At 36.9% G+C, this 18296-nt stretch overlaps 1 protein-coding gene across 2 annotated transcripts in view; it reads right to left on the bottom strand.

Annotated features, from left to right (window-relative positions):
- Positions 1-18296, bottom strand: part of PARD3B (par-3 family cell polarity regulator beta) — a 1151446-nt gene that overhangs the window by 387877 nt on the left and 745273 nt on the right. For both annotated transcript variants that reach the window (XM_061382241.1, XM_061382248.1), the window contains exon 16: positions 9358-9402. In XM_061382241.1, the coding sequence (XP_061238225.1) occupies positions 9358-9402 (45 nt within the window). The remainder of the gene's footprint in view (positions 1-9357; positions 9403-18296) is intronic.

Raw genomic sequence — 18296 nt, 5'->3', positions numbered from 1 at the left:
TCCCATCCAATTTTGTTTCAGTGACTTAAACACATCCCAACACGGGCTACCTATTATTTATAGTGTTTCCTATATTCTTGGCCAGCCTATTGAACAGCTCTATAACGCAACTGTGTACAGACTTTGACATCACCAAGGAAATTGAGCCCATTAACATCTTTAATTCTTTACCCCTCTACCTACACATTTATCTATAACACATGTATCCTTGCCACTTTCCCCATGATCTTGGCTCATCTTCTTCAAAGCCAACTGCTATAAAACTACACTCATTCTTATCCCTTTAATAATTTTCTCTTTCTTTATTCTCTTACAAATATCTCTTTCTTCTCAGTCCACAGACTTGGTCCAGTGTTTCTCATTAATGACATGAAATGGAACAACAATGACAATTTCTTCTCTAGATACACCTCTCTCTTTTCTGTTAATATTAAACTTCTAGAAAGATCAGCTATGCTTATTTCTACCTCCCATTTCTCCTCACTTCATTTTGATCTGGCTATCCGTCTCCTGTCCAGCAGAAGTGATTACCCATGGCCATTTCTCAGTCTCCAAACCTAGTAAAATGCAAGCATCTTCTCAAAACTTATAACCTTGGGACCGTTTCTTCTTGGAAAATCTTTATCTCCTCATCCTTCAAGATAAGATCTCTCTACAAGAAATAATACATCCAGGCTACCAATGAGTCTAAATTGGCTCCAGACTTTTTTTTCTGTTTACCAAAGAGTGAAAACTGATTCTCTGGCAAATGCAGAGAGCCATCTAAATAAACCAGGTACATCACTCCTGCCATCTTTAGTCACTTTCCAAGGTGTGAGCTTTTTGGTCATCTATTTCCTCCCTGTGCTGTCACCTTACACCACTCTGTTCATCCGTGACTCACCTTCCAACTCTCTCCTCCATCCCAAACTCCTTCATCTTGTCTTCTTGAGTCTCCACTATCCTTCCATGGTTGACAAAATGCCGTTCGCTTCTAACCTCTTCTCTGAAAATTCCCCTGCCTTTTGTTGTTCAGTTGCTAAGTTGTGTCCAACTCTTTGTGACCCCATGGATGGCAGCATACCAGGCTTCCCTATCCTTTACCATCTCCTGGAGTTTGCTCAAACACAAGTCCATTGAGTCAGTGATACCATACAACCATCTCATCCGCTGCCACCCTCTTCTCCTCCTGCCCTTAATCTTTCCCAACATCAGGATCTTTTCCAATAAGTCGGATCTTCGCATCAGGTCATCAAAGTATTGGAGCTTCAGCTTCAGAATTAGTCCTTTCAATGAATATTCAGGGTTGATCTCCTTTAGGATTGACTGGTTTGCAGTCCAACAGATTCTCAAAAGTCTTTTCCAGCACCACAATTCAAAAGCATTAATTCTTCAGCATTCAGCCTTCTTTATGGTCCAACTCTCACATCTGTACATGACTACTGGAAAAACCACAGCTTTGACTATATGGACCTTTGTAGGTAAAGTGATGTCTGCTTTTTAATATGCTGTCTATGTTTGTCATAACCTTTCTTCCAAGGAGCGAATGTTTTTTAATTTCATGGCTGCAATTACTGTCTGCAGTGATTTTTGTCACCTATACATTGACACTTACCAAGAGCATTATCGACCGAACAACAAAGGCATCTGCCATCTGCCTTTACGGAGAATGAATCCCTTGCTGCTATAGCTGTTGACCTTCAACAATTCCTGAGGGAGTTCAGGGTGGACTGAGACACTCTGTGCTCCAGGGAATCTGGTGGGACAGGTCTTTAGATAGTTGGATGTTTTTAGGAACAGATTTTATGATCTCAATCCTTGCGTCTCCTCATATTTTGAGAAGCACTAAATCCTTTCATGGTAACAGCAGATCATCATGACCAACAGAAAACTTTTGTAAAATGAGAGCTTCATGGCCCTGAACTCCCCTTTCACCAAAACCTTATATATTGACTTTCCCCCACTGCCATTTTGGGACAGTCTCTCAGAGCTATCTGAGATGCTGCCTCCCAGGATGTAGTCCTCATTTTGCCCCAGATAAAACTTAACTAGCAACTCTCAAGTTGTACATCTTTTTTTATGGTAGACATTTTGGAGCCAAAGAAAAAATCTGTACTGTTTCCACTTTTTCTCCAAGGGAATACCCCCAATTTTAGCCTTCACTGACATCTAGCTTTCCACTAAGAATTCTGCTTCTCCTGCAGGCCTTATTTGCAACTGTTCTTTCTTACCCATATTACACAAGTCAGGGCTGGGAAGAGACTCAGCTGTCTCCTTATTTCTTGTTTATATTTTCAGGTACATTTTCCCTCTCCTAAGTCACTTCAGTAGTGTCTGACTCTGTGCGACCTCATAGATGGCAGCCTGCCAGGCTCCCCCATCCCTGGGATTCTCCAGGCAAGAACACTGGAGTGGGTTGCCATTTCCTTCTCCAATGCAGGAAAGTGAAAAGTGAAAGTGAAGTCGCTCAGTCGTGTCCGACTCTTAGCAACCCCATAGACTGTTGCCTACCAGGCTCCTCCATCCATGGGATTTTCCAGGCAAGAGTACTGGAGTGGGGTGCCGTTGCCTTCTTCAAGCACTGGAGTGGGGTGCCATTGCATTTTCCCTCTACCCTTATATAATATTCTGTCTCCTTGGGAGCCCATGCATCCTGCTTTGTTTCCCTCTACTCTACTTATCATTCTCTCCATCACCTTCACTCTCTCATCATTAATACATGAACACTGGCACAGAGCCTATGGGTTCCCTCTGTGTCTACTCTATTTACATCTTATCACTGTTATCAAAAGTACTTGCCTCAGGAAACCACTGGTCCAAGGAGGATGAGAGACACAGGAAGTAAACCTGGACCTGAACTACAGACTGGAGCCAAACCCAATCAAACACTTTGAGATCTATAACTCCTAATCCACCTGATGATACATGACAAAGAAATAAATGTTTACTGTTGGTTTTATGGGCTTCCCTGGTAGCTTAGCTGGTAAAGAATCTGCCTGCAATGCAGGAGACCTGGGTTTGATTCCTGGGTTGGGAAGATCCCCTGGAGAAGGGATAGGCTACTCACTCCAGTATTCTTGGGCTTCCCTTGTGGCTTAGCTGCTATTACATAGCATGGTTGTAGCAACAGCTGACTGACACATTGAGAATCTCATTGGACCCTCTTTCTCAGTTTGATTCAAAACAAAACAAACACCAAAAACAAACAAACAAAAAACAATCAGAATTCTAGGTTTTATTCTCTAAATATTTCTTACTTTTCTTTCCTCCATTTAATCACTTAACTTTATATCCACATCACCTCTTATCTGGACTACCGCAATGGTCTCCTAACTATTCTTGCTTCTCTCCTTTTTTAAAATCCTTTCAAGTCCCCACAACCAACAGAGTGATATCATTATACTATAAAACTGACCACTCTGCTCCTTTAATCTGTTTAGGTTCTCTGAGCCTGCAGGATTAAACTCACTTTCTTCCATTTGGTAGGAGTTCCCTGTGATCTAATCTCTGCCGGCTTCTTTACCTCCTAGCTTGTCCCTCTCCCCTCTGCACTCCTGCCATGCAAACTGCTTACAGTTTCTTGAACACACCATGATGTTTCAGGTTTTCATAACCTTCCATGAGCCTGAAATGTGTTAGTTCACTGACTTTTTCTATTCGCCAACCTTCTATTTATCTTTCAGATCTTACTATGGAAGCAGTTCTTTTCTGATACATGTCACTTTGTATCTCCAGCACACAACAGAATACCTGTTACAGAGTGGGTGTTTAAAAAACATGAGTGGAACAGAAATAATTTTGAAATGTGATTTGTAAAAAAAAAAAATGTAATCTCTATTTACTCATGAAATAAAGAAATGCACACACATACACCATATTCAAATGGTAAATAATCTTATGATATATTTCTTTCTAATTTGTTTTGATTCATTGAATTTTAGAGATAAACCACTGACAGTTTGCAATATAGGAGATACAGGGTTGCTCCATAATCAAGTTTCCATAGAAAAAAATCCTAGATGTTATCATTAATTTCCTTAATGATAACATCCTATATCCCATGGAAATGCAAACCAAAGCTGACACAGGTAGGAAATATATACATTTCTTGTGTCTAAAGCTATAGTTATCCGATATAACACGTGACAAAAGCTTAGAAATAAATATCCCAAATAACCATGCAATATTACCTCAACCAACTGATGAGGAAAGAAAGATAGTTCAAGTCCACTCCCCACTTACTCCAAGATATTATTTCCTCATCAACAATAGCAATGAAAAGTAATAAAAAGCAGTAACTCAATTAGAAGACTCAAACATGAAAAATGACCATGGTTGGTGTTCCAAATTTTAAATGCATATTTTAACTTAGATATTCAATAAAAGTATGAAATACTAAGACTCAACATAATTTATGGAACATCATTTAATAGCCCACTACTCATATTAAAGTGACTATCCAGTCATTTTATGTTTTATCTGTTCTTTCACAAAGATCCAGCAATTTCTTTAGCTATATTCGAACATTCTAGATTTGAAGTTTACACATAATGCATTTAAAGCAGAAGGTATGATCTATCAAGCTAGCAACTTGCATATTAAGCTCTCAGCCTTTGCTATAGGATATATCACATACACATTTGCTATAAATTATGCATAATGTATGTACATCACATGCATATTTTCTCTCACACATCTCTTCACTTGGCCCACACATTCACATGTACACATGCATGCAGAAAAAAGAATGCACAAATTATCAAGATTAGATACTGTTCTGCTCAATTAATTGCCTTAGAGAAGTTATACCTGTTGTGTTCCTAGTTCAGCTAGTTGATGTTACAAAAGGTAAAGTAAGGATTTATAGGTATTTTGACATGTGTGTCATGCCTTCCAACTAGACTGTGTCTTACTCCTGTATTCTTCTCAGTTCTTGAGATGGTGAGGTATTAGGCATAAGCTGGTGGCAAATAAAATGGCCAATGCATGGCATCTGCCACACCATATCTGGATTTATATCTTAACCCCAAGAGTTACCAACCGCAAGAACAAGGACTTGTGTCTTGAGCTTCAGCTTCTCAACAGCAGTGTGTGTACCCACTGTCCTTAGTGGTTGCAAGGCATCTCATCTGGAAACATTCCCCCTAGATTGCTGATGAATCTTGCTCATTAATTGATAAACTCAGCTCAGGAAAGGTCTGCACTAGCTGCCAAACATTACTTTTACAGACTTGCCTGTTTTACAGCTGTATAGACAGGTGTTTGAGACTATAAGAAATTAAAATAGAAACAGGAAAGCTTTTTAGTCCATTTTGCTAATTAATATGTCAGAGCTCATAAAGAAGGACTCATCGGCTTTCTTCAGCACTGCATCATCTTAAAGAGCTGGGTCAGCAAGGATCTCTGCAGACAGTCAATACATATTAAAACCGTTCTAAGCAGTAAATCAAAACAAAATAATATGAAGGCACAGTTTAAAAAAAGTAAAATTTATAAGCCCTTTCTGTCTGAATGCTGAGGAGCACTAAACTATTGGTTTCAGTGTCAGTTCAGTAAATTGGGCAAAAGAAAAGGATTCCTTCTCAGACATACTGTCCGAGTCTGTGTATAGCAAAAATCAAAGCACATTTTTTTTAAAAGCTATAACAAATTTGATGTCATTTCCTCTGGATTCTAATGTTCCTTCTGAATGTTTGTCATTAAAAAAAATGGTTTTATTTTTTAAAATATACATTTTGCTGAAGTTATATCCCTTCCCGCATTGCTAGGACTTGAGTTTTGTCAGAATTAAATCAGTGAGACAGTTAAGGGAAAAGGTGAAAGACAGCTTTTTGGTTTTCTAAGACTCTCTAAAACTTATGACTTTTTTCTTAAGGGAACCAAACAAAAAGTATTTTGTTCCTAACTTCTCTGAGTAAGTCTCGCCATCCCATAAGTATTAATGCCTCTCATATGTGGAGGAGGATCTAATAAGATTATAAACAGGAGTACCAGCCTGGCATTTTACTTGCCAAGGTGTGAGATGCCATGCACTGCCAGGGGAAAGCCCCTGAGGCAGATGATTAGAGAGGTCTCAAGAATACTGGATTGATTCCAGAAGAGGTGAGGGAATACTATATTTTGGGCCAAAAATGTTAGAAAGATTTATCTTATCTAAGACTTTGATTTGATCTGAGCTCTGAGGGATCAACCATTTAAAGAATAAGCCAAGGAAAGGGTGCCAAAAACACTGTCACAAACTTGGGAGGTACCCAAGCCAGGCCAACAGATGGAACTTGGCATGAAACGGCTCTCTACCCACTAAGTAGCTGACTCAGAAGAAATTTTAACTCAGATGAATTTATTAAAATGTTGAATATCATCCCAAATAAGAGGATAGATGATAGATTTAGGTCAGCACATACAATTTAATTTAACTTCCTGATGGTCTTGGACAGTATGAAAGCTGTCCACATTTTTATAATTAAAAAGAGACAGGGAGAGATATTCTTTCTTCTTAGTAAAAGAGACACTACTTTGTCACCCGAAAATTCTGGAGGAAGGATTAGGGGAAGGGAAAGATGAAAGGAAAAGAAGCTGACATTGGCAAGATAAGTGTAAATGATTAGGCAATATTGTACATTACAATCCAAACTGGCAACTTGCTTAGTAGTATAGACTGTAGCAGACGGAGAATACAGCTCTGTATTAGGGGAATGTTAAAAATGACAGAAAGAAGTTGCCAGAATCAAAAGGACCCTTAATTCTCTTTCACTGTTGTTAAACTGCTGCTACCACCAGGGCCTCATGGAAAATGTTCTACCCAAGTGCAGCCAGTGAAGAGAGCCACCCTTTACAGGAGGGATGAATTCTTGAGGATTACTATAATTTAAGACTTTAGTAGCAACTTTTTCTTTAAGGCTGCTTTTTGTTCTCTCAGTACTGTCTCGAATGTTTTATAGAGTGCTCTCATTTAATGGAACTCTACAGCACACAATTTTAGGTGATTGGTTAGCTCTCTTTATTGTGTTTAATTGTATGCCACTTTGGATTCAAAATTATCAAGTTTCTGGTTGTTTTCAGCATTTTCCCTGGTTCCACAGAGAGCCAATGAAAGAATTGATGATGTTGTGATAGGATAAAAAAGTACTTAAACTATAAGAATAGTGAATATTGTAATAATAGCTCATCAGTAATGAAAATCTTCTTTAAAACAGTGCTTCATGGGATATGAAGATCATTAGTAATATTTCTATTACCAGCTAAAATAAAGCTGCCATGTGAAGCTCATAATTAATCTGACTGAGAGTTTTAAAATTATGCCATTTTTGCCATTTTCTTTCAATTTGGAAGATTATTTCATGTTTTGAGTACTTCTTTACTAATATCTTTATTTCATACTACATGGAGAAGGCAGTGGCACCCTACTCCAGTACTCTTGCCTGGAGAATCCCATGGATGGAGGAGCCTGGTGGGCTGCAGTCCATGTGGTCGCTAGGAGTCAGAGACAACTGAGCGACTTCACTTTCATTTTTCACTTTCATGCATTGGAGAAGGAAATGGCAACCCACTCCAGTGTTCTTGCCTGGAGAATCCCAGGGACGGGGGAGCCTGGTGGCGTGCCGTCTCTGGGGTCACACAGAGTCGGACACGACTGAAGTGACTTAGCAGTAGCAGCAGCAGCAGCATACTACATAAAAATATACCATTAAATTTACTTAAAATACTACAGCAATATACTCAGATAATGTTTGCATTTAAAAATAGTGACAATAATTTTTAGTTACTAGCTAACAGTAATTTGTTTGGAAACAAAGTAAGATTAGAATAACATTTGATTCCCTGGAAAAAGGCAGAACATTTATTAATCAGTTGTTTTCAAAACTCAAGTTGATAAACATTCTTTAAAAAATGCTTCCTCTACTTACACTGAAGTGCATCTCAGTTCACAGAAGAGTTTATATCTTCAAGTATTAATATGTGTAAGAGAACTAAGGACAAGTAGCTGTTGTCTAGTTGCTAAGTTGTATCTGACTCTCTGCAACCCCATGGACTGTTGCCTGCCAGGCTCCTCTGTCCATGGGAATTCCCAGGCAAGAATACTGGAGTGGGTTGCCATTTCCTTCTTCAGGGATTCTTCCCAACCCAGGGATTGAACCTGCATCTCCTGCATTGGCAGACGGATTCTTTATCACTGAGCCACCAGAGAAGCCCAAGGACAAGTAGTAACAGGCATTTAAGATGAACAAAATGTAGACTATCCTTGGGAGTTCCTTGGTCATGGGAACTTCCTTCTCAGACTCCTAAAAATATTTCCCGTGGTAGAGAGTTTAATGGACGAAGATGATGGGAACAAGCAGCATGTGGCAATTTATCACTCCTACAGAAATCTTTTCTTTCACAGTGATCTAACCTCTTAGGCTCTTTATTAGAAGGGGCAGAAAAGAAAACATCTAACAGTTGCAAACTAGCCCTTTCCTGCTGTTATCACTAGTGAATTTAGAGAAAGAAGAAAAGGGAAAAAAAAATCATAATCTTGCCCTGGAACATGATGGAAGTAATGAGGCATCAAGGCCACTTACTGCTGAGAACATAATTGGCCCATAAACACAGGAGATACTTGGTGATGGGAACAACTTCTTTGTTTCAAAAATGAAGGGATGCCAACACATCATAACCCTCCTGTTGTTTAGAGCGGTATTTCTAAGAGTAAAATGGATACTATCCCCACAAATAATGCACCCTGTACTTACTAGCTTAAAGTGCTTTCAAATAATGTGAATAAATGATGCTGAAGGAAGTGCAAAGGAATAGAAGGTAGGTCACTTGGCAATGAAAGGAAAGCTTGGATTTTAGACCTGACGGTATCACACACAAAATACAGAAAGAGCCTGAAGACCCTCAGAGATCCTTATGGACTTGCTAGGGCACCCCCAAGGAGCTCATACATAAATCATCTCAGGCCCAATCCCATTTGATGACAGGTAGAAAGATGATTCCTTTTTGAGAAGGAAGAAATGGCCACGTTTTCCTTATTTTGGAATATCTTTGTCCTGCTACTTTAATCATTGCAGAAAAAAAATTCAAACTTTCTTGGGTTTTCTTTGTAATTTTTTGTGACTGCAAGTGTTCAGCTGGTGTACAGGTTAAAGATTTTTGGTTTTATAATTATTTTTTGGAAATCTTTCTTCCTTCTTAAACATTTGAGTCAGCATACATTATGCTACTATTGAGACGGCCAAGCAATAATTCATCTTTGTGGAAGTCAGAGACATCTCATGTATTAATGAGCAAGCCTTTCAGTGACAAGTGGATGGAAACAGGTTCCAACTACTACTCAAACACAGCCAGAGATTTCCAGGAAGGAGAATATAAAGTCAGTGACAAGGAATTTCTTACCCGATTTGTGTCCAGCCAATGAATGGACTTTGCTTTCATCTGGCACTGCAAAGAAATAAAAGAGACGAGGATCAGATCAACTTGTAAATCAGCCAGTTTTTGAACAATAAATTAATATAGATTTGTAGTAAGTGAAATCTTTTACTGGCAAAGATTTGAGAAAAAAGTTTCCCCAGCCTGCCTGGGGCATCTCATTTCTCTTGGTAGGTATTTTAAAGACAGTTATGAAGAAATATATGTTCATTAAATCTTCTTTGAATAGAATTTCATTCTTTTGAATTGTTTTAATATTTTCACTTATTTTAACTGGACTGTTGTTTCTGTAGCCACAAAAACAGAACTTAAACTCAAGTATCTGGGGCTGTAGAATATATAATAAGACTCTTTGTGCATAACAGCAATATGCTAGTCCCCAAGGATTGAATTTCTGTATCTGGTCAAAATGGACCAAAAGGGAGCAAATTTACAATTCCTTCTGAAAAAAGTATTTAAAAATAAATATAACAGGAAACAATAACATTCAAAAGATAAGATCTTCATCAGGCAACAGAGGACAGTGACTCTGTAGAGATGGAAAAGAAGTAGGGTGATTCCTACAGTTGCTGCAGTTTACTGTCTGGAGAAAGTCTTCAGATTGTGGTGTAAGAAGGGGAACATAGGCAGAGCCCAGGAATATGCCAGTCTGAGGATGCGAAGCTGGAAATCCAGGGAAAACCAGGGCAGACAGAGCTTAGATCAGAGAATTAGAGAGAAGAGAGGTATACAGAATTCTTTCTGAGATCTGCAGAGGATCCCTGCAGGTATTTAATTAATTGCTAATGATCACATGATGTGAGGAAACTACCCAACACCTGGGCGAAAACTACCCCAAAGAGGAAAGAACACAGTGCCTGCAGTTCTCATAAGGCTGGGAATAAAGTTCCCCTTCCCAATACCCAGAGTGAAAAACTTCATAATTTAGGGGCATCCATTAGAATAGGAGGAAGGATATTGCTTCAGCAGTGAGTAAAAATGTAAGCGAACATAGCTCTCATGAAATGGATATGATTTTGAAAGACACAAATTACCAAAGCTTATATAGGAAGAGATAATCTAACAGCTCCATACCTTGTTGGTTTTTTTTTTTTTTTTTAATGGATTTGTAGTTCAAACTTTCTGAGAAAGAAACCTCTAGACCCAGATGACTGCCTTGATGAATTCAACCAAAAATTTAGGAAGAAATACTACCAATTCTCCAGAAATTCTTTCAGAAAATTCAGAGGAGGGAACATTTCCTAACTCATTGTGAGGCTGGCATTACCCTGATATAATATCAAGCAAAGGAAGTCTATGAAAGCTACTAACCAGTATCTCTCATGAACGTAGAATCAAAGTGTTCTTAACCCTTAGGCAACTATGCATGGATTATCACCTCAATATTCAACAACAGCCATTCAATATTCACCATGTGTCATAGTCTACGTTAGTCTGTGAAACTCTGGTGGCTCAAGGGTAGACGCAAAGCAAGGGGGAATTTGCTAACAGAAAGATCTCCTTCATTTCCCCAAACATTCGATTGGTCTCAGAGTAATAGGCCTCTCCTTCCTTTACCTATAACATTCAGTCTATTTCACTGATCCGGTCACTATACAAAAATTTTCATAAATCTTCCCACACTCACCTAGCCCTCTTTTCCTAAGCATTTCTTTATTTTCTAGATAGAAACATTACATGTTTGTGATTACCCTGGTATTAATATTAACTTGCTTAAAAATCATGTTAGACTTTGTGCTTCCAGGAGGAGATGCCAGTCGCTATGTATCAGGCTCCAGTTGTGGGCCAAATTCTGTCTTACCCTGTTCTGAAAAAACTTGCAGTGGAATCTGTTGTATAAATGTAAAAAATAGTGGAAAACAAGGATGATGATTAAAAAAATATTACTAGTAGCTAATACTTAGCACTTATGATATACAAGTTCTACCCTCTACCTTTTATATCTATTAATTCATTTAATGCTCACAGTAACCTGTGACGATGGTTGTTATTATCTTTACAGATAAAGAAACTGAGGCACACCTCATAAGTGGAGGAGCCAAGGCTTAAACAAAGCACTTTTAATCACTCTACTATACTTGTGATGAATCATAGAAGAGTTATAATATTTCTCAAATTATTGACAATATGAATCCAATGTAAGAAAAGCCCTGACAGACACTCTTATGTTAGAATACTATTACCCTTTAAATTAGAATACATCTTATGAATAGAAACTTTCTATCATGATCAATATTAACAGTGTTAGCTATAATTTTGTTTAACATGTTCAGAATTCTACAGTTTTAATGGATTCAAGCCAAAATAATTCATTTCCATTATACAGATGAGAAATCATCTGAGATAAAAATCTTGACTTATTATTTTAATATATTTATTAACTTTATTAATAAATGTAAAAACCAGAGCTTCATAGGTAAATTTATCTTACCTATCTGTGCCTCAGTCGCATCATCTATAAAATGAGGATGATACTGCTTTCCAGGTATGCTTAGAGTGAACGTTATATATTGTAAGTTTATGCGAAATATGTAGAAGATCACATGTGCTTAGTCGCTCACTCTCAGTCATGTCTGACTCTTTGCAACCCCATGGACTGTAGGCTGCCATGCTCTTCTGTCCATGGGGATTCTTCAGGCAAGAATACTGGAGAGGGTTGCCATGCCCTCTTCTAGGGGATCTTCCCAACTCAGGGATCGAATCCAGGTCTCCCACACTGCAGGCAGATTCTTTACTATCTGAACCATGAGGGCAGCCCATAGTAACTGCTTAATAAATATTTGTTATTAAATCATCAGTAATGATAAACTAAATAGAAAAATTTACATAATTTTACATAATAACATGATAGCTTATAATGGGATAAATGTGACTTAAATTCCAGATTTACCAGGAAAGTTAGTAAGTTCCATTAAACTTCAGTTTCTCAGTGTGAAAAATAATATAAAATACTATACAAAGAATTGTGAAAACTGAGTGAAAAACATTTACAAAATCACTTAGCACAGTTTCAGGTATGTATTTCTCAATAAATGAAAACTTTTGATAAATGGAAACTGTGAGAGTGGGAAGGGTGGTGAATTTGATGATGCTGATGGTGTTTATGACTTAACCTGCCAAGGATTATAAAGGAAAAGACTTCATAGGATATTTTCAGTTGCATCTCATGGATAATCCAACACTTACAACAGGTTTCACCTTTCAGTTTACCTGGCTCTGAGTTTATTTTGTAGTCGAAAAAGGCAATATATATACGGTCTCATTTTATGCAGCTATTCTTTTTTTTAATATAAATTTATTTTAATTGGAGGCTAATTACTTTACAATATTGTATTGGTTTTGCCATACATCAACATGAATCCACCACGGGTGTACACGTGTTCCCCATCCTGAACCCCCCTACCATCTCCCTCCCCATACCGTCCCTCTGGGTCATCCCAGTGCACCAGCCCCAAGCATCCTGTATCAGGAATTCACACAAGGGTAGGATCTTATTTTTTGTTTTTATCTTTTTTTAACAGCCATAAGTTATACCATTAAATCTAAGCCAATATAAGTACTGAAAGTTCCCCAGCCATGTTAGGCTGAACATGATAACTTTTTGGCTGAATACTATCTACTATTTTTAGTAGGAATACTTATTATTTTAATTGACAATTTGAAATTCTTTAGAACACTAACAAACTATTTCAAAAAACAGTGTAGAACATCCAAATGGGTGACAGGCATAAAAATTAGGGGTCTTTCTCCAAATATTCACTGACACAGATGTCTATCTTTAGGACAGAAGATAGATGAATGAACATAATAGAAAATGGAGGGAACTGTAATGACTTAATTAATAGAATACATTTTATTTAAAAGGTTAAGTTGGGAACAATCATCTTTTATGCACATGCTTAGTGCTGGGAAGTGATTTAAATAACAGTAGCAAATGAGAAAATGAGGTAAAATTACATACACCACAAAGCTTTTTTTTTTTTTTAATGACAAGTGTTATAATTAATACTCAACTTCCTTTATCACTCACACCACCTTAAAACTACTAAAAAGTTCTCTCTTAGAGCTGAAGCTTAAGTCTAGTCATTTCTTGCATATTATTTGGATAGCATAGCAATGGGAACAAAATTAGTTACAATACTAATATGACAGGTATGTCATTTTAAACAAAGAGCTTATTTACAAAAGGCTGAAAATGAGTGAGCCTGGTGGTGGAAAAGTCTTCAATTCCAAAATGGCAAGTAAGGTACCGAAAGTATCAAGGAAGAGGGTGGTGATGGAACAGATGCCAAAATTTCTTGCTCTTGTTCTAATGATAGATTGCTTTCTCTTCCTCCCTTTCTTTCTCTTTCCCTACCTCTCCTTTTCCCTTCTCCTCACTCTGCCTCCCTTCCTCCCTCTCCTCTTCCTTTCTTTCTTCCTTGAAGTTTCTAGAGCATATTATTCTCCCTCTCTTATCCTTCACTTTTACCCAAGGACTGGTACTATTTGCTCTTGATTACTGTAAACTGTACTATAGTGGTTGAAGAAGTACCAGTGAAATGCTGAGTCCTTCTGAAGATGAAACTCATAGATATTTTTATTATAACTGCTATTACATATTTAGAGGGCACTGTGGACTTGGTGTCTCTTGAGATTTCTCTAGATAATGGGATTTCTATATTAAGCTCCTGCTTCCTGGCATTCGACTCAGGATCAATGGACACCATTTGATTGAATCGTTATGAGGGTTTTCATAATGCAGGCACTCTTCAGTTTGGATGCTTGTTAATTTCCTGGCATGGCCTCTGGTTCAGGAAGACTTGCTGAGGAAACACAGCGACCTGACAGCCTATGTCTCCAGTTCCTTTGGTTGTAGACTTTTGAAGCCAATCAAAGGTCTACCAGCTACCCATCACTAATGGAACCTTTTTTAAAAATGTGGATAAACGCACAGTGTCTTTTGGTTAATTTCAACTAGGTTCACTGTTAGAGTTGAGAGAAACCATAAAGAAAGAAAACATGGGAAGAAAATCTGAAAAATATGGTGCTTTGAGAACTTAGTGGCAAACATTAAAGTCCATGTAAGACATACATTGGCTTCCCAGTAAGACATATTTATATTAATATAGTGATCACTTAAAGTGTTTTATTCTTTTGTCAAGCCTTCTTATACACTTCAAATGCATTCTCACTGGGGGAAAATAATCTCCTTGCTTATTGATAGTATTTGATATGCATTTTATAACATAAGTGACTATTAGGGACTTCACTTGCTTAATAAAAATTTGCAGAACAGTGGCAGATTTGATGAGCTAATGGACCCCATATGCTCTTCTTATGCTGACAGAAGATGGTATATTACTAACATGCACAAACCTTTTCAGATAAAAATTGCCATCAGCTACAGTTATTCTTTTTGAGGATGCCAACACTATGTCATAAATGGGGAATATGCAAATGTGTTCAGATTCCCACTACTTCATATCAAGATACTTTGATGCAAAGCAGAGTTCTATAACATGATACAATGCTTGTCTTTCACACAGACAGCTCTATTTCATTTAACTTTGGATTTCCCTGTCTTTGACATAATAGAGACTGTTGTTTTGAAGATGATGTTTGGCACAATAAAAATCCATCTTCTAAAGAGGCCATAAATATGTCTTTTTGGATAGTTTACTAGGAAACTAAATATCAAATAATTACTTATTAGCTAGTAAACTTGTTTCTAAAAGTTGTTCCTTCAGAATTAAAAAAAAAATGATGTAGTTGCTAATATTAAGAATCAATTTTCTTCTCCTTCAGCAGATCAATTTCTGTGCCACTCATTGCCTTCCAGAATTTCTAAGGAACACAAACCTGTTTCAAGTTGTAAATTAAGTTCCCTCTTTCACAACCATGAAGTATGGCTGCATTAATTTATACTGTTTTCTTATGTCGATGACTATTTGGCATACTGCTTCTCCTTAGGGAGACTTTCTTGGGTTTTCAGCACTATAAATTCTTATGTGTTGAAAAATTCTTCCAACTCTTGAAAAACAAGTGAAATAAAAAAAAAAAAACAAAGTAAGGCATCTGCTGAAAAATGGGCAAGGTGATCAGTAGGAGATAATGACACAAATATTCTCACCATCTCTCTTAGTTAGCTGCCTGCAAAGCACCCTGTTCATCCTTAGATGTGCTGCTACTCTGACAGTAAGCTAATCAGAATACAACAACTGAAGTTTTCTTCTAATGTTATAGGGCAACTTCCAGAATATTGGAGTGGGTTTCCGTTTCCTTCCTGAGGGGATCTTCTCAACACAGGAATCAAACTGCTGTCTCTAGCTACCAGGGAAGCCCATAATTATATGTGTGTCCAGGGACTAATTAGTCTTTTTCAATCTTCTGAACTTATCTGTAAACTGCAGATAATGCTCCCTACCAGAGAATATGAGACAACTTAGAGAATACAAAAACTTATCACGGACACCAGTAGAAGCGAGTACTCAAAGATGGATAATGCCTGTCTTTCACACCCTACCACTTCTGCTGGGTGCTCTGCACTCTATCATATCACAAGTATGTTTTTGAACAGGCTATGTAACTTCATACATCTGTACAATGTATACACAGCACATGCAATTTCTTCTGACTCATAACAAAAATGCTTCCATTATCCTTCTAGGAAAACATGCTTTAAGATTCCATTCAAATGTCATCTTTTCCACATCATCTTCTCACATCTCCAGTTTGAACTTAGGGACTCAATTTGTAAATGTCTCAATTATTTGTGCATGATTCTTTTCACATTAAACTGTGAACACCTTAAGGAAAGGGTGTGTCTTGTTTTTACCCTTGTAGGCATGGAATCATGCCCAATCTCTAGTAGGTACTCTTGATGTTTGCTGAGTGAACAAATGCATCATTTGTAAGAATAAAGGAAAGGAAGCAGCAATTTGGATATATCCTTTCAGCAAAAGCTTCTAGACCAATGAATGTGAAATATGTTTATCAAGATATACACATGGTTATATAAATGTTGTGACAAAAATGTATAGATACCTAGTAAAATTCTTATGGTGCAATTTGTAGACATGTTCTTAGCAAGGAAAGGTCAGAAGAAGGTGACTGGAGTTAGATTCTGGGATAGATCTAATAAAGACCACAACATAGTAGAAATGTTTAGAATAAATATAAACTTACTTAAATTTTGAGTCGTGAAGTGTAGAAAAAATATAATTGGTAGTCTAATCACAACTCATTTTGTATTTTTAATAAATGTGTTATTAGTGCTTTTATATTTAGTTTTGGGCTTGCTGGCACTAATTTCACCATTGTTATTCATGTGGTAATGACACTTGAAAGAGAAGTTCATTGTGCTTACAGAAAATTTCACATTACATTAACAAAAACACTGAGTACTTAGCATAGAGGGTACTCCTTTCAGTACACAAATATGAATTCCAAAGCTGTAAATACATGTATACCTGTGGCAGATTCATTTCGATATTTGGCAAAACTAATACAGTTATGTAAAGTTTAAAAATAAAATAAAATTAAAAAAAAAAAGAAATTAAAAAAAAAGAATAAATAGATGTCTTTTTGCTACATCAAAATTTCAGACAAAAACAAAAAGAAAACATAACTTTAAAAATTGCTTTTATGAAATACTGAATCATTAAAGTCTTTATATGTTTAAGATACAAAGAACAACAATAAAGCAAACATGGTCTATTAATCAGTGAGTTTGAGAAAAGAATATTATTTTACTTTGAAGGTTTGTGGCTGCTCCACTCCAATCTGACTCCTTTCCCTCACTCAGATGTAACCACAATCCTGAATTTTGCCCTTTATGCTTTTCTTACTTTAAAAAAATTATCAAAAATTCATCCCCAAATAACATAATTTACATTTGTATCCTTCATTAAATGATACTGAATTCTGTTACACACTTTTCTGTGTATACTGATGTGATCATACAATTTTTCTTTTTTAGTTTGTTAATATGTGGCTTACACTGATTGATTTCAAATGTTAAACCAACCTTACATTCCTAGATAAACTCTACTTGATCATAATCTTCTTTTACACATTGTTGAGTTCAACTTGCTAAATTTTTTAAAAGAATTTTATACAAGTTTATGAAGAACATCAATCTAAAGTTTTCTTTCTTCTGTGTCCCTGTCTGGCTTTGGTATCATAGTTGGGAAAGCATTCCTTTCTTTTTATTTATCTGGAAATGTCTCTATAGAATTCCCATTATTTCCTCCTACAAAATGCTTAGCAGAATTCACCAAAAAAGCCACATGGAGAGAGAGTTTTCTTTGTGGGAAAGTATTTCACTATAATTCTTTGAAAATCTGTTTACCCATTTGTCTCCTCTATAAAGATATCATGGAATCAGTGCTGAATATAAGGAATTAAAAACAATTATTTTTTTGAAATACAGGACCATGAACAGAATGCTGCTAAGCTGGTGGATTAAAAGGAAACCATATCTAGGCCCAGGCTATTCCCCTGTCCTGATAGCACACTCACTACCTTCATGAGCAACTGCCACAGAACCACCTTCCAAGAGTCCTCATAACCAAACTTTCACTAAATTCAACTGCCTAGAAAATAAGTCTCCTTAGTCTTTAAATTCAAGTTTGAACTCTTTTTTTTACCCTTCTCCTTGTATTTTCCTCTATTCACTTTTTATTCACATTCTCTAGAATGATTCCTTGTTTCTGCCCATTGTCTTTATCCTTAGCTGAAAATGCCTTGAACCTCTCATTTGTAAATACTATAGTTCTCCTGGGTCCAGCTCCCCACCATATCCATTTCTTTGTAGGATATTCTATTTCTGTCCTCCCTAAAACGCTTTAGGTTTGCCTCCAAGCAAATGTACCACTCTCTACATGGTGTTATGTTGATTTGTGGGCAACTTCAATGAAGGCAAA

This window comes from Bos javanicus, chromosome 2 (genome assembly GCF_032452875.1).
Source record: "Bos javanicus breed banteng chromosome 2, ARS-OSU_banteng_1.0, whole genome shotgun sequence".
Lineage (NCBI taxonomy): Eukaryota > Metazoa > Chordata > Mammalia > Artiodactyla > Bovidae > Bos > Bos javanicus.
The sequence above is the reverse complement of the archived record's forward strand: the minus strand, read 5'-3'. Positions and strand labels throughout refer to the sequence as shown.